The 22,942-nt window shown below is 34.9% G+C and overlaps 1 protein-coding gene and 1 long non-coding RNA gene across 5 annotated transcripts; one reads left to right on the forward strand and one right to left on the reverse strand.

Moving 5' to 3' along the window:
- The first annotated feature begins 918 nt into the window (after nucleotides 1-918).
- Nucleotides 919-16,466, forward strand: LOC132603987 (uncharacterized). The gene is made up of 2 exons (XR_009568605.1): nucleotides 919-1,302; nucleotides 15,932-16,466. It is a non-coding gene; the product is annotated as an uncharacterized LOC132603987 (long non-coding RNA).
- Nucleotides 1,795-20,765, reverse strand: LOC132603986 (agamous-like MADS-box protein AGL27). Of its 4 annotated transcripts, none has more exons than XM_060317289.1 (7): nucleotides 20,428-20,765; nucleotides 4,452-4,530; nucleotides 3,788-3,843; nucleotides 3,619-3,718; nucleotides 3,241-3,282; nucleotides 2,232-2,333; nucleotides 1,795-2,139 (listed from the first exon to the last, which is right to left on the reverse strand). In XM_060317289.1, exons 1-7 carry the CDS (start codon nucleotides 20,610-20,612, stop codon nucleotides 2,038-2,040), a joined length of 666 nt encoding a protein of 221 aa, XP_060173272.1. In that variant the 5' UTR covers nucleotides 20,613-20,765; the 3' UTR covers nucleotides 1,795-2,037. The 4 variants fall into 4 exon arrangements, with proteins under 4 accessions (XP_060173272.1, XP_060173273.1, XP_060173275.1 ...); XM_060317290.1 differs by having other exon boundaries at nucleotides 2,232-2,273; nucleotides 20,428-20,761; XM_060317292.1 differs by lacking the exon at nucleotides 3,241-3,282 and having other exon boundaries at nucleotides 2,232-2,273; nucleotides 20,428-20,763.
- Between the last annotated feature and the right edge of the window lie 2,177 nt (nucleotides 20,766-22,942).

Raw genomic sequence — 22,942 nt, forward strand, 5'->3', positions numbered from 1 at the left:
GTCTTCATCAGTTTCTTGACAAACTAATTAAAGATCTTAAATAAGGGTGGAAAAGTTTTAATTGTTGAAGATTCGTATGAAGAAGAACTGGAGAAGCCAAAGGGCTGATCATAATTATGAGCTTCTTATCTACTCACCCATTATGTAATTTAAATGTTATTTTTTAATTGGATATTTAGTTAGCATTTCATTAAATGCAGAAATTCCATTAATGGTCCTGAACGTGTATTGAGCTTTCATGTATTTGAATTATTACTATTTAATATTATTAAGATGTTTTATGTTTTATTACATTTTAATTTAGGACAAAATGATAATCTAACTTTGAAAGTTGAAGTTTTCCACCTTTAATATAATATGATGAAACTATATTAAACTATAATTTGTCAAGACTAATAAGGATGAACCCTCATCCCTCATGGAAAACGTGAATGATAGTATCAGTATGTTCGGTCAAATTGAGGTCAAAAACGAAAATGGTATATATAGTTGTCCTCCAGGGACAAAATTGATCGTATTTTTCAGAGCTGACAAAATTAGCCCATAAAAAATATGACTCGCCTAATTCTTGCAAGTTTGAGAGGTTAATGACCTTCATTTATTAACTCAGTCTATTTTGATTTGTCCAATTCAGTGCATCTAAAAGTTTAGCTAACCTATATTGACTACCTATGAAAAATCTTATCAAAATAATATTGAAAAGACATTTTTTCTTTAATGTATGTCATATATAGCCATTATTAAGAAAATAATTATAATCATTTAAATAAATAATTAAAAAAATTAAAGCTTAGTAAGAATTGAACGGACGAATTTCAACTCATGTCAACCAAATAAGTTTTGGATGAGTTAATATTTATTTATTAATTCAGTTCATTTCAATTTTAAAACTAAAAATTAAGGAACGAAAGGTGGACATATCCACATTGTGAACCAACATAATCGAGTTTCAAAAATTTTTGCCTTTCGTCCACGTAGTAATTAGGTGGCTTGTACGTAGCAGCTTTATCTCTATGTGAGTTGTTTTTTGCGGCCATTGGTCATTTAACACTTGTTTCTTTCTCAACATTCCCTCCACATGCAACTGGGGCTTAAAATTAAAAAAAAAAAAAATGCAACTGGGGCCCATATACACACCATCTGAGTATATCGCTTAAACTAACAGAATGGTTTCCACTTAAATACCAATATTGGAGTAGTATTCTCTTTGAGTTGCATATACAGAACCAAAACTTAAATATGTGGAAAGCTTCAGTGAGAGGAAAGTTAGCAGCTGCCTTATATTAATTTCTTCATCAATCTGTAAGTACCACTAGCACAATACTTTCTGTTTTCTGGATTTTTTGTTTGGATTTTGGTTTTGTGTGTTCAAATATATTTGATCTCATATTGATTCTACTGTTCTTAAAAATGTGATTTTCATCTGTTTAATCTTCTCCGTCTTTTTTTGTTCCTCCTACCCCACTGGTCTAATAGGACATTCTTCAACCATTGTTAGCTCTGACATGAATATATATTTCAAAGCAAGATATGTATAGATCAAATTCCCAACAATGAATGTTAATTCTTAGCATCAGAATTTCAAATAATTAAGCAGCTATAGCATATAGTGTCAAGAGTATTTCACAGGAATGAATTGTTATTCTTAAAAACTTCAAGAGAAAGTAGTTATAAGTTAGTAATGTTCAAATAATTGAGTTTTTGAGCATTGTACAACTTCAGAAAAAATAAAAGCATAAGCTCATATAACTCACCCTGTTTCTTCTGTCAAGTACAAAATAAATTAATAAGGGAGGCAATGAAAACGCTGAATATATAAAACACAAACCTGAGGATCAAAGCTCATTTTCACCTTTTATATTACACGATGAACAATTAATTTTACTGAAACTGCACAATATTGTTAATTATTTTTTCAAGACACCTTGACTTTGCTAATTTCATGTAAAACATGATACTAAACACAGGAACCACATAACCTTTGCAGGTTATTCCCTGGTGCCTCTTGCAAGGCTATTTGACAGATACAAACGATAATCACCAGAGAAAATTGAGGGTCACTCTCTGTTGTCCACAAATTTTGTGGGGTGGTGACATCTCATTCACTGTTCCGTTTTTCTTGATCCTAGCTATCTGTATCTGTATGGGCATAATGGATATTAATTAGTTAGTTAGAAGAACATAAAAGAGGTCTAATTTGTGATAGCAGATTTTGTGAGGTGAAGATTTACGTTGTCCTCCAAAAGTTTGTTTTCCTCTCGCAGCAGTTTTTGCTGCAAAAACGGGCTTGTCATGTGCAGTCTAATGGAAAATTTAAATGATCTTAATTCATCCTAAAACAATTAAGGATATCTGAGAACTGTTGATTATAAAGCTACACACAGCTGTAGAAAGCAGGGATGGCTATTAACTCCGCCGACTTAAAAGAGCAAAAACAATTCTATGAGGTTTGATCAAATGAGAAGTGTAGAGTATTAAATCTGGTAATCAATTAAGTCATACCACTTTTACCAGCCTATCAAGAAACTGACAAGGACAAGTGGATGTTTTATGCCTCTTTATACTCCTTTTCCACCATCTATATTGTTCAGACTTGCCAAAAAAGTTGTTGCACCCGTGGTGGATCCTCGAAAAGTGTTCTACTTTTGGAGAGGTCCAACCTGCACCTAACGGTATGTCTGAAGACTCAAAGCAACATAGTCCCCAATAAGCTACTGCCAGGATTTGATTGACTTTATTAAGCTTATGCATTTTTTTGACATTAACATAGCACTCAAGCACTAGTCCTCAGTTGAAACCAATGATGATTTGTTCAACCCCGGAAAAGAGGATCAGTTCAACCAGAATTGTACAGCTCTAGGAGATGAAAAGATGTTACTCCATGTGTTTCAATTTGTTTGTTTTACTTTCCTTTATAGTCCATTTTTTAAAAAGAATATCTCTTTTCTTTTTTACACCTCTTTAAATCCAACTTTCTACATGACATATTTAAGACCACGAGATTAAAGAGCATTTGGGTGCATTCTACATATCTTTAATTTAAGACCATAAGATTCAAAAGTCTTCTTTACTTTCTTAAATTCCGTACCAAGTCAAACTAGACAAGTGAATTGAAATGGAGGGAGTAGTTTTTTCTTACATATGAATGTTTGAATAAGCTAAAACCTAAATGAAACCCCTGTTGGTAGACAGATAGACTAAACTCGTGATTTCAGGATGCAATGGGAAATGAAAACCTACCTTCTCATGAAGACCCTTAACAGATTCAAGCATCAAATGTGTCTGCACAAAACAAAACTACTTAGATTTGCTTCGTTCTGAGGTACTAACTGGAAGGGAAACATCATTTAAAAAATAAATGCAAATGCTTATAACAAGCAAAGCAAAAGTAAACAAGAATAAAAGGTATAGCTGGAGGAATTCACTAACAACTACGGTTTCTCACCATTTGGAATGAGCAAGTAAATCATGAAACAAAGCATTAGAACGTATAGAGTTACGAGAGAGGTGAATGAAAACAACATTGAGGTACTCTGGAAAACGCATGACTTTGTGACAGCTTCTAGTATTAGTAAAGCAATTCCGAGAGGGCAAGGTTACAAAGGAGTATAGAAAGACCTTTCTAGATCTGGCTTGTATTAGAGCAGTTTGAAGTTCGTTTTCCAAATGGACAAGATCAGTCACTGCGAGACCATCAGCATTAGTTTCCTCCAGTTGCCTGTCGAATTGAGACGAGGATCAGTGGTATAAGCTTTAAGAAATGAAAATGAAAATATAAAATCAGTACCTTTCTGTTGTTTGTAACAGTTCTCCCATTTTCATGAACCTTGAGCATTTAGAGTGCTACAAAAAATGTTGGTATGATTATTCCAGATAACATTGAATAACACCCAAAAACGCAATGAGTAGATGATGAGTTACTAATCAACTGTATTAGCTACATGAATGAACAACTACTCAGAGCATGCTTCCAGGAGCTGATGAAAATATTATGTGTCTACATTACTCATTTTAGTAGAGCAACAAGAAGATTTTTTAGATAGGTACATTTTCGTGGAATAGCAACATGACTTTGATGCACTATGATGAAAGAGTAAGCATCATTAATAATCTTGACCTCAAAGCCCGGGAGGTGGCACACCAAAGCTATGTGGCACAACAAAGCTAACATGTATATTTAGTATCTTCGGACCTATTAAAAATGCAGGAAGTTTCATGTATTTCACAGTTCATCTAGAAATAGTTCCGGCTAGATATTGATCTCTGAGTAGTTCAGGGGGATTTTTTTTTTTTCTTGAAGGATGCAAGTTCGGAGTTACTTAATACTGAAGCAAAGAGTATCCAAACTCATTGAGAACCTAAATATATGCACAGACAGTCCACTTATTTCAAGTATCCACAGTGGATTCTAATTCACTATATAACTAGTTAGCAGTTAACTAATCCAATACCTCTTCGAGCAGGATTTCTGCAGAGATCTCTTTTTCTGCTTCGATGTGGCTTTCATATTGTTGAAGGATCCCTGTTAGACTGAAACATATAATGTCAGATATGATTGTTGTTGCTTTCACTAGATATGATTGTTGGTGGGCAAATCAGTTTGTGTAGGTTTAAACTTAAGAGTGCTTCAGAAAATTCTCAACATATTTGATGATGGTCAATCTCTTTGGGCATTAGGCACTAAACCATGGAAAATATCCACTGCATGGATAACAAAAGGGATGCCCCCTTTTAATTATTAAGGTATAGTTTGTTGTCGTGGTGGAGGAGGGAGGGGGTGCTCCAAAACTAGGGGTCCTAAAAGCAAACCCTATATTATAGACAGGTTTGAGAAAAGGGCAACCCCACTATACCGCTAGACTACATGTTAGCGCATCGACTGAAGAGCCGTTGTTGCTTGCAGGTCAAAAGTCTTTCTTTTGCTTCTCCGACCTGTCTCAATTCTGATTGACTGGTATCTCCCTTTGAGCAAGCTCTTGGTTTGCAGTTGTTTGTGTTGTATCTCACACTTCAGTTTGCATTTTCCAGATAGCTGAAACTATTGATTTTTTATTTAAATGTCGGCTCCTATTTATTCATTCATATGAGATAACTTTGTGAGCAATAGTTTGGCATGCATTGCAGTAAAGTTGATCACTATGTTTTTCTTTTTCTTTTTTTAAATATATTTATAGTGACAAACGGATATTCTTGATTGCTATGTTGATGACATTGATATAACAACTGATGATGATGGGAGAGACATTCGTCATCTATTAAGTGTTAATTAATGACTTTAGGAGCGTTAAAATAGATCGGGGCTTCACATTCCCCCCCCCTCCCCCCTCTCTCTCTCTCTAGGCACATTCGTCCTTGAATATAGAATCTAGTCATCTTTGATATAAGAGAAAGATCTTGAGCCTTGTACTACTCTCCCTTATTCCTTTGGACCCCAAAATTTAACCAAGTGCAAAAATTCCTAAAATTTTTGGAAGAGTTTCCTTTGTAACTGGAGCTATCCAAAAAATTTCAATATGTCCAAATATCACAATAGCAACATTTTGCATATCCAGATACTCAATGCAACAACACACAACATCACGATAATCCAACATCAATGCAACAACACACAACATCACGATAATCCAACATACACAATAAAGCTACTTCATATTATTATCAATACAAATATCATATAAATTCACAAACTATATTTTTTAAAGCATAAAATGAGCTATGTACCTTGAATCTCCAATATATGTGGATACTATGTCATCATGTCCTTCTCGGGCTGATAAGTAGCTTCCTCAATTGAATAATGGCTCCAACATACCTTTACCGAAATATTGTTCTTGGTTCAAACGAAACCTCCAAACCTGTTTGTCACGTATAGCTATAGGCACCTCATTATAGGATAGAGCGTTATCAACCACTACCTCCCAAACTGGTATCACATGCCTCGAGTCATGTGGGTACTTCCTCAACATGAAAATATGAAGTACTAGATGCATAGCCTTGAGTTCTGGTGGCAGAGGTAGTGCATAATTACGAGCCCAATTCTCTTATTGATATCACCAGGCCCAATATATCTCGGACTGAGTTTATATTTCTTTCCAAAACATATAACCCATTTCATGGGTGGCAATTCTAAAAATACATTGTCCCTACATTAAACTCGAGCTCCCGGTATCGCTTATTTGAATACTTTGAGCTGTTTTGAGCTTTTCCTGAATTAACCTTACCTTTTTCACAGCATCCTAAACTCATTCTGGACCGGTGAGTTTTATCTCATAACCAATATGCAAGCGACACCGCCTACCATATAAAGCTTCAAAGGGTGCCTTTTGAATACTTGTCTGATAACTACTTGATCAAAGATAATTGCTCACCCTAATTTTCTTTAAACTTAAGCACACAAGCTCGTAGCATATCTTCTAAAGTCTAAATCGTCCTCTTGGCCGTCCCGTCTATCTGTGGGTGAAAAGTCGTGCTCAACTTGAGTACCAAGACCTTCCTGGAAACTTTTTCGAAACTTTATCGTGTTTGAGCACCTTCGTTTGAGATGATGGGTGATGGTGTTCCGTGTAGTTGGGGCTATTCCCTTTAATAAATAACAGGGTATACTGAAAACCATGTAAGTAGTCTAACTAATAATAAGTGTGTGCACTTAATAGGTCAGTTAATTATCATATCACCCAACTACGGTCATATTTTCTCAGTGTCCATTGTATCCCAATCTCGAAGTCCGTATAACTTTGTTTCCATTTGCATTGTAGAAATTCATGTGTTCTAAGCTAAACCACCAAGTGGTAGTTGCTTAAATGACTCTTCTGTGAAATTTTACTTTTGCGGCACTTAGTCTAAATTTAGCTATATCCTGTTACATAGTTTCCCAACCCTGAAAGTTATGTATATCCTCTTATGTACTTCCCCAACTACTCTTTCCGGTTCTGGTATATTTTGGTGGTTCCTGAACGTATACAATCTTGAAACTATGAAACTATGGACTATCATGATCACATCTCTAAATCAATCTTACATTTACGATAGTGAGTGAGATGGTGACATCTCTGGACTCATTTTATGAACTTAGTTGAGTACAGACCTTTATACTATTTTTCTTTCGCCCTCTCGACTAATATAGCTCATCGTTCTGTAAATACATGGAGGACTTTCCAGGCAACTCTATACTATTATGCCTTAGCGATATATTAGAACTTTGACTTGATTTAGCGCCCAAAGGCATCAATAGATATTCACTTGAATCCTAATGTACTGAAATTGCAAGTAAGTAATTGAATAACTAGGTGCTAGTAATACTGAATATCTGGAAATTGAAATCTGAAAGGTTGTATATTGGTAACTGAGGAAAACTGATAATTGTACCGCAACATGTAAAAGTTGATATATGTTTCTGGTACTTCCTACTAGGGGGTTATACTTTAGTTTGTAATAAATGCATCCAATAGCAAGGACTGTTGTGGGGGTAAACTCATAGTGTCTCATTCTAAAACTTCAATGTCATCGGCCTCATACTGGATTGCACATATGTAATGATCCATAGTGTTTTACTGCGTTTACCTTCCACATTCTTACATGACCACACATAACTTCCTTGACTTAGCTCAATTGTTTTGCTTTTCTACCTCCCCTATGGGTTGTTTACACACAATCAAGTCATGGACTTATTTAAAAATTTAGACCTTCGTTCTACATATCCAAAGTCCTCACGTGCAGTCACAACAACAACATACCCAGTGAAATCCCACAAGTGGGGTCTGGGGAGGTTAGAGTGTATCCAGACCTTACTCCTATCTTGGGAGGTAGAGAGGATGTTTTGGATAGACCCTCGGCTCAAAATACAGCAAGAACACATCAGGTCAAATACGAAAAAGGAGCAGTGGCTATAATAAAACAGCATGCTAAGCAAAAAAAAAAAGACAATACTGAAGAAGCTTAAGTCATGTGTTCTTTAAAAGAAGCTTCAGGTTGGGTTATTGAAGTTTGGCCCAAAAAATAAAAGTTGGGCCTCTACTTGCATCTTTTGAATGTTCCGTGTCTAGCTGGAGCCACAGGATTTGTAAATTCCAGGCTGTTGTGCTCCGCTTCTTTACCCTTTATGTTTTTCTTGATATTTGTTGACCAAAACTTGGTCCCTTTTCTCTGGTCCGATATGAAATCTTATCGGAGAGCTAGTCCATATCTGAGTTGTGAAGAAAAGTCCTTCGTTCTCAATAGGTACTTCCTTCGGGATAGATGTTCCGTCTCCATGATTTTGATTCTGGCCCATTTGAGATGATTTATTAGTTGCGTCCTTCCTCTGTTTCTAACTAGCCACTGCAAAAGTCTCTTATGGCCTTGAAGTTCTTTTGTGACCAAAAATAAAGTGGGGAGCCAACATTTCTAGCCCATGTCGAATTAGCTTTTTTTCTTCAATGGCTCCAACTGTAGGGTTCCACCATTGGAACTTGATGCGCAGGTGCTTCCGGAGCCATTCACCATTATCATTTGCTCTACTACAACTTTCGAAGCAAACTAAAATAAGAACGGGCTATTTCCCATTTCATAAAATATTCAGCCAAAGGTTTGCCTCCAAAGGTTAGAAACATCTTCTAATCTCTGAGAGGTTGGTGTTTTGACAGCCTTGAAATTGACGACCAAACTCCTATTAAGAACTTCATTGTGGTTGTTAGAACCATCATTAATGCAGATTACTCCCCCCTTCAATGTGGCTGTATTAAATGAGCTCTCCTCTTTCTTAGACCATTTAATAGTGCGAAGAGCTTCAGTCTAAGGAATGTTCTTGTCAGTTAATTTAGGTTCCATTTCTCATTCTTGTGGGCGTTAATAGAGTTTTCCCATTTTTCATTCTTGTGGGCGTTAATAAAGTTTTTCACCTTTTCTGTAATGGACTTCCAGCCTGAGTTGAAGGCTATCTCAGGGATTATCATCATTGATCTCCTTGAGCCTTAAGATTACTGATGTTAATGTACCGGCCAATCTTATTGAAATTCCTTCCACAATAAGTTTGAGAGAAGCTTTCACTCATCTTCCACCTTCTCACCGAATTCCCTTTGGACAGAGAGGCTTTTTTCAGTCTTGGGACCAACCATACCATCTTCCTCCTGGTAAATTGAGTTCTTGTGATGGGGTTCCCACTCTTTTTAGTCAACTCATACTAGTCGTCGGTGCAATTGAAGCTCTTGAAACATCAATAGATTCGAAACCTATAGAAAAATAAATGATGTCTTCTTCCATCAGATTTATGGAAAATGGGTGTCAAACGAAAAAGAAGAAAGAAATAGAGAAGAGAAGCGAGGGAGAGAGAAGATAAAGAAAGGAGAGGGCTTAATTCCGATGATCAGAAGGGGGAGAAGGGATCGACAAAGGAGTTAGGTCATATTCTCGAGAATGTGCCTGGGAGCAGTGGCGGAGCCGGGATTTCCGCCAAGGGGTTCAAAATATAAAAAAGTAAAAATATGAAGAAGCCTAAGGGGGTTCAACATCTACTATATATACATGAAAAATAATTTTTACCTTGTAAAAATAGTATTTTTTTCCGCCGAAGGGGTTCGGATAAACCCTCTCGGCTATATGTGGCTCCGCCACTGCCTGGGAGAATTTTGGATCACTTTTTTGTTTTATTGTGTTTTATGTCCTCATGCAAAACCTAGCCTCATAACCTCTATATTCTCATTTAAAATATAGTGCTCATGGCTCAGTGTCCATCGGCTTTAAGCATGCCTGCTATTGGCCTTAACACATGCAAGACATCTCATTTAATATAAGTCTTAGGATACTCACCACAACCTTGAATGATTTTCTTGTATTTGGCCAATTGGTCCTTGTTCATTCTTGAAATCCCATTTTAGAACTTTGGGGGTACAAACTTTCTCATTCATCCCTTAACCTTTGTGTTCCATGGTTTATATCCTGTTTGATAATATTCGCGGTGATGCCACAATGATTATCCACCTTATGCAACCAACATTTAACATCCTATCCATCCTCATGTCGAGAGTATACCGAAAACAGCCTCTCTATCTTCCAAGGTAGGGGTAAGGTTTGCGTACACTCTACCCTTCTAGACCCCACTTTATGGGATATCATCAGGTATGTTGTTGTTCATGGTTATCAACTCTTCTTGAGTCGAGATACAATTCTTACAGAATTCGGTGATATCATCATCTCATCTTCCTTTACAACAAGCCTGTGGCATTTAACTGAGGATTTTAGGTTGTCACAACCTTATTTCAGGGCGCATATCATCTAGTTCTCATTTTGAGGTTCAATTGAGATCACTTTAATTATATTTCAAGCAGTTTACAACTTACACGTTTAGCCTTCTGATTGATTTGTGTATGCCAATATTCGTGAGACTAAAAGGAATAGGATACAGATTCACACTTTCAAGCTTTAGCGCATGATTTAAGAATTAAAAAAAAGGAGAACTTGCCCAAAAACCTCCCAAATATTAGTATGCATAACACGTAAGACTCTACTAGACATGACTTATGACTTCCTATTTATAGATATACTTCAGTACATACTACACATTTTTCATTGGACACTTAATATAATTCCATATACATGAACTATCAAACACCAGGACAAGGCATGAGATAACAAGGTCTCACTCATTAGGTTGAGATGTCAAGATAGCACCTCATGTTATGTTTTACAAATGATTTATAAATGTGATTCAAGAATGATGATCATGTCTATGTTAGAAATCATGATTTTAGCTTATGATTACAAACCCTAAGTTGCTATGTCATGTTAAATGCGCTATAATTTGGCCATAACTACCCATATTGATTTAAAAATGATGTTTGAGGGCCGCAAGGGCCAAGCTATAAGATGAAAACTATATAGCGCACACCATACATTAACTGCTTCTGTTGGATGATATAAGGCTACATAATGGTAATACACATACTTTGAAACGAAAGCTGGCACATGCCAAACATTAATTGGTTTCCCAATTATATAAGGCCAACATAACGGTAATACACATATTCTTGCACTATTGAAGTGAGGTATGACCAACTAGCTTGTTACAATTAGTTTGTCATATAAACATAAAGGATGCCATTCAATAAGCTTGGAAAATGTCAACTCAAAGGTGTGTTCATAGAATACAAAGTCCGATATGTAAACTATTGTTGATCATTCACGGGAAATTTGGTCTCTATAACTCTTATCGAGACACAAGATCTAATAGTTTGTACTAGTGAAGATTTGTGGTGCATTCAATGAAAGACTATTGTTTGCCAAGTGATGTCCCCGGACCTACACCTACACCTAGAAGGTCATTCACTAGCAGCAAAGCAAATGAGCTATAAGTAGTTGGAATACCTTTGATGAAGTGAAAAGCGTTGATCCTTTAGAGAATTCCATCTTATGCTACACATTATTGAAATAGAAGATCGGGAAACAGAGCTTGTAGTTGATCCAGGAAGCCTTGGACATCAAGCTTTAGCTGCATATTTTGTGCTTCAAGTAGATTACCATGATTGCGGGATGCAAACCGCCATCACGACGAATTGGGAGCTCGTAGGGCATCACAATTGCAATGTTACTATCGTGAATGAGGAGGACTCCTAGTTGACTTTCCTATACTAGAGCATTGCGAATGAAGAACACTAAGCACGAATGCAGAGGACCTTCCAGCAACATATCGCAATAGCGATACATTTGACCGCAATAACCCTAAATTAAAGGAATAAGTCATGTTCGTTCAGTTTGAAGGAAAATTACATGGTTAAATTTTGTAGTTTATCCTTAATAGCAGGACGTTCCTTGTGTGAAACTTAAATGTTGAAAAACGCATGCTATGGTTAAGGAATAGTGAAGATTGTGTTGCATCTAGGGGTGGCAAATGGCAAACAATGATACATTTAACCGCAATAGCCCTTAACTAAAGTAGTAGGTCAAGTTCGTTCAGCTTGAGGGCGTAGCGTCAATCAAATATCGTAGTTTATCCTTAGAGCTGGAGGTTCCTTGTGTGAAACTTAAATGTTGAAGAACGCATGCTTTGGATAAGGAATAGTGAAGATTGTGCTATATCTAAGGGTTACAAATTGGCTATTTGGACTTTATTTGAGCAGGTTAAAATAAACTGACTTAATAAATATGTCAATATCAAACCCTACGTTGAGTTTACTTGGGCTAAACTGGGTTGGGTCAAAATGAGCTAATCAATATGTTGTAACCCAACCCACCCAACTGACCCAAATATTTTCAATATTCTCAACTTTTACACAAAGCATAGATAAATATTCTCACATATATCAGTGATTTTTATTTTTAGTTTTGTAATCCTCATTCTTGGATGTTTTATGATGATGAAATTTTTTCTCCTTCTTTCCCTGTTACTTGTTGTATTATGTTTTGAAATAAATTCCAATTCATGCCTAAAGATTTCTTATGTCAATTTAGATTTAGAACTTTATCTGGTAGTTCTTTATCTCATAATACTAACAAAAATCAGGAAAATAAAAAGTAATAGAAAATTAGAACTCTTGGTAAAATTGCGTAAGAATTTTAGCTTGAAATAATTAGGCAACACGACATAGAAAAATTATCTGAACAAAATGAATAATTGGGAAGTGTCAATGAACATTTAGAAAATGTAAAAGGGCAATTGCTATTCATGAGGTTAGTTTGGGCTTAAAATATGGCCTGATTTGGGCTATTGCAAATAAACGGCTTTAGTTGGGTTTTGCACAAACTTGATCATTAATGTATACCATGCTCAACCCATTTAAACCTGAAGGATTGGGCGGATAAAATGGGTTTGGATTGATTTTGTCACCTCTAACAACAACATAACTTTTCAAAAGTGGCTAATGACACTCTGGGCCCTATCTTATGGTTATTTAACACTTTATGTAATAATTTAGCCTTAGTCTAGCTTATTTTGATCAACTTGTTATGAATTTGGAGTTTCAACTTATGAGATTTGAGAGTGATCTTAGATTTTCAAGAAGTTAGCTTTAGGTGCTTATTTGATTGTATTGTAAGTGATTCAGGTTTCTAATTCAAATTATTACTACTATTTATTAGATACTGTATCAAGCCTTCTAGCTTTTACTTGCTTTTTTAGATTAGTCGTTCAGTTTCGATCATTTATGTTCTCACTTTGGTATCAGAGCTTGGATTAGTATATATCTTTACACACGTTGTCTAGTTCGAATTCAATAATCACAAATATTAGTTGGAAACATTTGTAAGAGTTAATGTTTAGAGTTGATTAAAGTCCATCTTGAATCGAATTTGGGTTGAAAATTTGTAAATGCACTTTCCCACAACGAATTGAAGTTGATACCTGGGTGAACTTCCCCAATCGATTGCAACTGTGAAAGTTCAACCTTCAAGGGTGGTTTGAAGCATTTGCTATGAAAAATTTGTAGCCAAAACCAGTATTTAACATTGTTTTAAAAGGCAGTGTCAGGTTTCACCCCGGGCTCGCCTTGGGGCAGGGCAGTGGCAAAACGCCGTGGGCTAACGTGCGGGGCTTAGTACCTATGAGGCTTACGCCCTAAGCGCCCAACCGTACGCCCTAAACACGCCTAACACTCAACGCTCAGGGCTCGCCTAACAGTTCTTACACAAATTATATTTTAAATTCCTTAATTAAAATCATTCACCCTCATAATTGTTTAACAAAATAATGATACTTAATAGTTTTTCATCTATAGAAATAGAAGATTGGGTGTAACTCATATAACAAGTCATTGGATATTTACTATTTGAGAACGTCGTGAGGGTGAATATCACTTAATTTTAAAAAAAAAAACACATAGCGGAATTGTACATTTTCACTTGTCATTGGTCATAAGTCCTATGTATCAGAATTATCATATAATTTTATTTTTTGTTCATGAAGAAGTTATGCTTTAATTGTAATATTGATAAATTTTATTGATTATTTGCTTATAGGGAGATAAAATGAATAGTATGATAGTAATAGTGTTTTAAGAAACTCTGTTTTTTTCCGTGTTTGAAAGTTAAAATGTTAGAATTGTTTTGCATTTCATAATAGCTTTTATTTCATTGTATTGTTTATACTTGTAAAATTATGTTATATATAATTACAAGTTATAAGCGGTGTATAATGGATTGCTTTGATCATTTTTTTGTGTGGATCAAGCGCGCGCGCTCACACACACACACACACACACACATATACATGCATGCATACATCCATCCATCCATACATACATACATACATACATATATATATATATATATATATATATATATATATACAGTTTTCTTTATTTAAAACGCCCCCGCCTTTTAAAACACTGGTATTTAAGTTTGGGCAACCGAATCCAACCATGATGACGAAAATCCACTTATGGCCACGACGCAATAGAGATCCCCAATCATAACGAACATTCCACAATCATAACGAACATTCCACAATAGCAAAAAGATAACTACAACAAATTTTGTGATCACAACAGGCGAACCAGGATAGCGCAAGGCACATCAAATAACCTACACTAGAAATTTGCAATTCAACACATTGTCTTGTTTTCAAATTTAGGATTTATCGCTCCTTTTCAGTTTCTTTAGTTATTCTAAGGTAGTTAACACTTAATAATTTGTTCTAGATATCTTTTAACTAGTTCTTGAGTGTTATTGCTCTTTTTCGTATTAATTTTACTTAATATTTTTTATGTTTATTTTTGTTTGGATTTATTGTTTCAAGTCGGATTCAGCTTTAAATTTTCCATTCTTGCTTAAACGTGAACTCAATCCATCCCAAATATGGAAGGAACTTAATGTGAAGCTTGGGGCTTGGATTTGGAGGCAATTTTGAGATTTTACCATTTGAGCGGAAAAAGACTTACGTGAATGAGATCAAAAGAGTGAACAAAAGTCAAAACTTCAAGAATAATACACTAGTAATTGAGTGGTTATTGAATTGGAGTATATACACTAAGAAGAGATTGGTAAGAATTTGTTATTAATAATTTGCTTGCTCGTTTTCAAGTATAACTGAGGTGGAGAACAAAAATCAACTTCTAGTGGTGAACAATTAAGTGATGTTATGGGAGCTCTTATAAAATTGAATAGCAAATTTGACAACATGAACCAAAGGATGAACCATTTGGAGGAGAGAGAAGTTACTCCTTGGGTTGGCACCACTACTCTTCAACTAAACCAAGGAGTTGACACAAGACCCCACCAACGAGTGTTGCAACAAGGTCAAATCCCCCATGTTCAAAAAGATGACCTCTTCCAAGGCTACCTAGACCTTCATCCACCATCACCACACCATCCACAACCACAACCTACGAACAACCTACGAACAAGCTCCTTATCAAAAACCCACAACAACCACAATGCCAACAACAGTACCAACAAGGCTTCATTTGCTTCTAGGCTTACATTGACAATATCATAGAGAAGCAAAGCATGATGGAAAGATTAACCAGCATTCTCTTGTTAAAGATGAGCGAAAATTCATTCTTTTAACTTTGACTCAATTAGAATTTAGTGAGGATTACAAGAAAATAAGGGAATTAGAGAAGAGCAAAAAGTGAACAAGAGAGAAAAAAGTGAGAAAAGTGGCGCATGAGAAGAGGTAAAAAGTAAGAATATGAGGGATAATTTTCACCTTGAAGACACGATGGTGAATTTAGAGGAAAATAAAAGGTGACTTTGTTGGTTAGTCATTGACCTGAATGAGGTTGAGACAAACATTTTATTATACTTCTTATGTATAAAGTTTTTTTTTTTTTTTACTATTTTGAACCTACCCTTTCTTTGTCTTATATTTCTTTACCATTTTGCAAGAATATGAGTTTTTTTTTTCTATTTTGAACCTACCCTTTCTTTGCCTTATATTGCTTTACCATTTTGCAAGAATATGAGATTTTTTATTTTTTATTTTGAAAACTAATTACGAAGTTAACTTTCCTGGTGCGTTGCCTAGGAAGCTATCACCTTTGAGGGGAATATAGCATCAAATTGACATTGTTCCGGGCTCTAAACTTCCAAATCAAGCTACATATAGGAGCACCCCGGAAGCTACAACAAAGTTGCAAAAGCAAGTTGACGATCTACTTAAGATGGAGCTAGTGAGAGAAAGCTTAAGTCGTTGTGTCATGCTCGTGATCCTAGTGCCAAAGAAGGATGGAATTTGGCTAATGTGTGTTGATCATATAACTATAACCAAAATCATACTAAAGTATCGTCACCCTATAACTAAGATTAATAGTTTACTTGATAAGTCGAGTTGTTCTAATCTCTTCAAAAAATTGACTTGACAAGTGGAACCTCGTGATGAGTGGAAAATTGCCTTCAAAATAAAATTTGATATGTATAAAAAGTTGGTGATGTATTTTTGACTTTGTAGTGTACCTTGCACTTTTATTCGTCTTATGAACCATGTGATGAAACTTTTTATTGGCTAGTTTGTTATTGTGCACCTTGATGATATTTTGATGTATTCTAGATCAATTGCAGAACATGTTGAGCATAATAGGTATTTTTTTTATGTTCTTAGGAATGAGAAGTTTTATGCTAATTTGAAAAAAGAGTACCTTTTGTATGGATAAAGTGATATTTCTTGTGGCTTTATTGTTACTGCTACAAGGTCAAAAATGGATGAACCCAAGATTAAAGCTATTTGGGTTTGGCCTACACCTAAGTCCATAGGTGACATAAGGATTCATAGTTTAGCAAGTTTCTATAGGAGATTTATAAAGAATTCTAATACTATTACTCTCCTTTGACTCAAGTGATAAAAAAGAATAAACCTTTTTATTAGTATGAAATGAAAGAACAAGCTTTTAAGGCTTTGAAGGGTAAGCTAAGTAAAACACCACTTCAATTACAAATACCATACTTGGAGAATGTGGTATATAGACTTAATTTCTTAATAAACTTCTAATTTTATCAATTCCAATAAATTAATCAAATTCAAAGTCTTTGAATTGAGTGTGATGCTAGTGAAGTAGGCATATGACCTGTATTAATTCAAGAAGAAAAGCTTTTAGCCTACTTTAGTGAGAAGCCTAAAGGGATCCGTTGGAAATATACTAATCATGATAAAAAAAAATTATTTGCTTTGGTGAGGCTATATATAATTGGCAAGATTATCTTTGGTATAGGAAGTTTATTGTAAAAATTGATCATGATGCTTTGGAGTTTCTTAGAAGCCAAGCTAAGTTGAACCATAGGCAAAGTCGATTGGGTTGAATTTTGAGAACAAGTTCCTTATATACAAGAAGGACAAGGAAAATGTAGTTGGCAATGCTCTTTATAGAAGATATGCTTTGATGTTGATTTCAAGGTTGGTGGGATCTAATAGTTTAAAGGAACTTTATCCCAATGATATCAATTTTGGAGAACAATATACCAAATAGGTAATGATGAAAAAGGTTATTTTTTCTCTGCGACCCCATCTCGTTATGCACTGCAGGGACAAAATGTCTGATGAATAATTTCAAGGAAGACATAAATTGTTGAAATTGAGATGATAAATATTCAGGTGCATTATCACTATACAAAATGAATAGAAACACCAATTGCTTTTTTTTTTCTTTTTTTTTTTTTACATAAAAAGTAGTCTGATTGTGCTTCCCAAATTGACACGGCTCACAAATCTAACTTAGACGTAAAAATTTTAACGATGGAATTTTCTCTTCCTATCATTGTTGGCTTTACCAGAATCTGATACCACGTGAAACGGAAACTAAGAGAAAGCTCAGTTTGATTATTCCTCAAGCAATTGAGATTTAAATAACTATATTTTGCATGATCTAAAAAGAAAGGAAATAACCACCTAATTAAATATGAACAAATTAAGCCACCTATATTTACATATATTCTAGAATATTCACAAGAATTCTAATAGTTTGTTTACTCTCGTTCTTATTCCCAATGCATCTTGGTTTTGACATTTTCATGCTTTATTGCTTATCTACCTAGAACAAAATGGGAAGAGAGAAAAATTTTGTGTTAGTTGATATATTTTTCAAGATAGCTCATTTCATACCATGTCATAAATGTGATGATATAACCAATGCTCTTGATTTATTCGATAAGTTTGTGCTTAAATTGCATAGCGACTACCAAAGCAAATAAAGAAAGATGTTGGACTCGGAGATTGAGTTTGAATTCACTTAAGGAAGAAAAGTTCCTATAAAGAAGAAAAAAAAGGATATTTTAATGTTAAACTATTAAAAAAAAACAAGCTTCTACCAAGGGAAGAAGGCCTCTTCCAAATTCTTGAGCACATTAATTACAAGGCTTAAAGGATTGATCGTCCTAATGATTTTCTCGTACATGATATGTTAAATGTCAATGATTTGTCTACTTTTGTTGTAAATAATAAGAAATTTAAGAATGAATTTCTAATGAAGGGAGGATGATGACCCCAAACCTACACCCACAACGCCATTCACTTGTACCTAAGCAAAGGAGCTACAATTTATTGGAACGGTAGGAAGATCGAGAAATAAAGCTTGGAGCTAATTGGGAAGCCTTGGACAACAAGCTTCAACTGCAGAGTTTGTGCTTCAGTTACTACTGCGTCATGGGACACGGGTCGTGATCGCAAGCAACTGGGAGCTTTGAGGCATCGGAGCATTACAGCCGCGGACGCGGAGAAGGACTTTCGGGTTAACTTTCTAGCACAACAACATTGCGAATGTGAAACACTGAGTGTGAACGTGGAGGACCTTCCTACACCATCTCGCGATAAAGGTGAAGACTGGCCAGCAATTGAACTTTCCAACAGTGGATAATGACACTTTGGTATTTTTAGAGTTACTTTGGGTACAACAAGAAAATACCCAGTGTATCTCACAAATGGGGTCTGGGAAGAGTAGAGTCTGCGCTGAGCTTACCCTACTTTGGGAGGTAGAGTTGTTTTCAAAAGACCCTTGGCTCAAGAAAAAACATGAAAAAAAAATATCAGATAATAATACTTTTAATACGAAAGTAAAGAAGCCACGATAAAATACTACATATAAGCATTATGAAGAAAAGTAATAGCTACAGCAGAAAACTAATATGATAATCGAAGTATAAGAGACAATATATAGTAACAGAAAATCGAAGGACCAGAAACTACAAAGATAGTATTACACCTACTAGAATGGAAGGATACACGAGACGACGCTCTACTACCTATTAACCTTCTATGATAATCCGCATCTTCGATAACCTCCTATCTAATGTTATGTCCTCGGTAAACTGCAACTGTCATGTCCTATTTAATCACTCCTTCCAAATACTTCTTCGCCTTACCTCTACTCTCCTGAAACCATTAATAGCAAACCTCTCACACTTCTATACTGGAGCCTCCGCCATCTCCTCTGTACACGCTCTTAATATTTTAACCTCGCTTCCCGCATCTTGTCCTCCATTGATGTCATTCCCACCTTGTCCCGGACAACTTCGTTTCCAATTCTATCTTTCCTAGTGTACCCACACATATATCGCAACATCTTTATTTCCTCAACCTTCATCTTCTGGACGTTCTTGACTGGCCTAACACTTCGCACCATACAACATAATAGGTCTAACTACCGCTCTATAGAGCTTGCCTTTGTTTTGGCAGCACCTTCTTATCACATAGGATTCCATAGGCGAGCTTTCATTTCACCCACCCTGCTCCAATACGGTGTGTGACATCATCATCGATCACCAATTTCCTTGGATAATGGATCTAAGGTACTTAAAACTTCCTCGCTTTTGTATGTCCTGTGTCTGAAGCCCCACTTTCACGCCCACCTCATGCTCTACATCACTAGATTTGCACTCCAAGCATTCCATCTTGGTTCTGCTCAACTTAAATCATTTGGTCGCCAAACCTCCAGCTTAGCATTAACTCCGCCGTGGATCTATTTATGTAATAACTTAGCCTTAGTATAAATACTTTAAACCCTAGCTTGTCTTAATTAGCTTGTTATGAACTTGGAGATTGAATTGCGAGATTTGAAGTTAGACCTTGGAGTTGCTTTTGAATTTGGCTTAAATGTAAGTATGTATTCAAAATTGATTTAACTTTCAAATTAGTCGGATGCGTGTATATATTCCCAATCGTATTGTGTAGTAGATCCTTGCATATCACATACATTTAAAAAAAAAAAAAAAAAAGTGAACTCCGTTATGCATATCAGTAAGATCAACTCAAGAGATAAATACAAAAACCTGCACCGCTAAAAATCATTTAGTCAATTAACGTGTTAGCCTACAAACTAGTCTTCCTAACGACTCAACAGTACGTCTCAGATAAGTTATATAATCTAGCTGCTGAATAGGAAATTATTATATAGTAATCACCCATATTCAAATAAAGTATAGTTCATAAATGCAATGAAATGGAAAAAAAAGCTGCTGAATAGGAAATTATTATACAATAATCACTCAGATTCAAATAAAGTATAGTTCATAAAAATGCAATGAAATGAAAAAAACCTGTTAGTGTTGGAGAATTCATAGAGCTTGCCACTATTGGAGAAGATAACAACAGCAACATCAACATCGCACAGAGTTGAGAGTGCTTTGGCTTTCTTCAATAGACCTTTTCTCCGTTTAGAAAAAGCAACTTGCCTACAGCTTTTCTCTTGGATTCTCTTTATTTCTACCTTCCTTCGCCCCATTTTTTTTTCTCCCAAGCAAATGTCTCACTGAATATGAAGCCCTAATTTTTCTTATGGTTTATAGTTTGCATTTTTGTTGTTTTACTCGTATGCTCTCCCCACATCTCTTGGGACCCTTTTCCATTTTTATTTTTTTATTTTCAATTTCAGATGCTCTCTGTTTTTACTTATGTAGGTAATAATTGGGTCGAAGTCCAATGGCAATGGTCGACTCAAAAGGGAGAAAATAAGATGACTATCTGCCAAGTTGGCTGAATACGTGGCAATGAATTGAGAGAGCAACACTAGGCCATTGACGGGTTGTTTGGCACGTGGATAATGTTATTCCAGAATTATTATTCCCGGACTAATTTATCCAACCTGAAAGATGGGATAAAATAATACTCCTTTCGTCTCAAAAAAATTATTTTAGTTTGACTTAACATGAAATTTAAGAAATAAAAGAAAACTTTTGAAATGTGTGATTCAGATAAGTCTTAGATATTTGTGTGGTCGTAAATCATATCATAAAGTTAAACTATTTTTAAATATAGGAATGTACTAATCTTTTTGGGATAAAATAATAAAGAAAGTAAGATAATTTTTTTGGGACGAAGAGAATACCAAATTTGATGGGATTGGTAGGTTTTCGCGATTAAGTTTGAGATTAATTTTATATTTTATTTGATATAAAATATAAATTTATCATATGAATTAAGTTTGACATTAATTTTATGCTCTATTTAATAAAACTATCTCTACCAAATAGAGTATAAAATTACTTTTATCTTATCCCACTAACAAACGTCCACAAAAGTTATGATGGCCTGACGGCTGACGCTAGTAGTGTTGTACTCGCCTATTTTAAAAGCTTCTGCTGATTGGCTGGAAATTGGGAGTGCGGACGAAGACGATGGTACTTTCCAAAATTAGTATCATTACAAAAAGGACAGTTGAATTTTCCATACAAAAATTAAAAATAGAGAGAGCAACACTAGGCCTATTCTATTGGGAGTACGGAGGTAGCCGATTGTATTTTCTTAAATTAGAATCATTGTCCTTTAATAGTTTCTCTTTTTCTTTGGTCCAATGAAAAAAATGGATAGTTGAATTACGTACCTACATAGAAAAGTAAACGCTCATCAAAACCAAAAAATCTTCTATATTAAACTCTCTCTTTCCTTTTACGTAATCTCAGTCTGCGACTGTCTCGTCGAGATGGGAATTTGAATTAGTTCAGATTCAACTTATTAGTATAGAGGATTTTACTTACACATAATTATAATAATTCCTCCATAACAATTTATATAAAACTTTTTTTTTAATTAATCCAAAAAAAATGACACATCTTCAATCTTTTTATCTTTAATGAAGTGATTTCTAACTACACAAATTTCTATAATTTTTTTTCGATCACAAATTTTAAAAGTCTTCATTTATCTCTTAAACTTCATGCATGCCCACTCAAACACTCTTATGTAAAATATGACGGAGGGTGTATATAATAATATTTTACTAGTCATAGCAAAATAAGAGAACAAGTAAAGGATTAAACTTCAATCTTCCTCATTTTATCCTCCAATGTTTTTCATCTCCTCTTTCCCGCCGCCCTCTCTCTTTCTCACCAAACACACCTAAAGTTGTAAACTCCATAAAAGCTCTATCGACCGCTATTAAAGCTTTGAATTTGAAAATCGAGTTTTTTTGCGAAATTGTTATTTGTTTGGGTTGGAAGTTGTTAGAAACTACTGGCATAGCCTTTACATCAATTTTGAGGTAGTTTGGTGAAGATTAAAGCTGGTTATGATTCGAAATTCATATTGAATCTCACAAAGGAAATGAAAAATCGATATCTGCTTTGTTCTACCCAGTGGCGGATGTAGCATGAATTGAACCCCTAACTTTTGACGCGAAGCATAAATTTGTCTAAAACTTTATTAAAAGTAGCATAATTAGTAGACATGAACCCATAATTTTAAAAATACAGTGGGTTCAAACTAAAATTCTTAAAAGATTGGACCCATAAAGTAAATTTAAATCCTGGATCCGCCTTTGGTTCTACCCTGTTTTGATAACGATTTCTGATTGAACATAAAGTTTAATTAAAAATAAAAATATTAACATTTGAAATTTGGAATAAATCATACATATTTGTGTGGTTATAGACAAAATGAAAAATTTTAAAATTAAATTATTTTTAAACGTAACATTCTATTTAGTAGGCTAAAAACGAAAATATGCCACATGAAATGGAACAGAGAAAGTAATATGATATCTGCAATTTGGAATGGTACATTACTGTTGGAGCATGTCATTTTAATGTTAAAATTATAATATTAAAATACACTATT

This window comes from Lycium barbarum, chromosome 7, assembly GCF_019175385.1.
Source record: "Lycium barbarum isolate Lr01 chromosome 7, ASM1917538v2, whole genome shotgun sequence".
In the NCBI taxonomy this organism is placed as follows: domain Eukaryota; kingdom Viridiplantae; phylum Streptophyta; class Magnoliopsida; order Solanales; family Solanaceae; genus Lycium; species Lycium barbarum.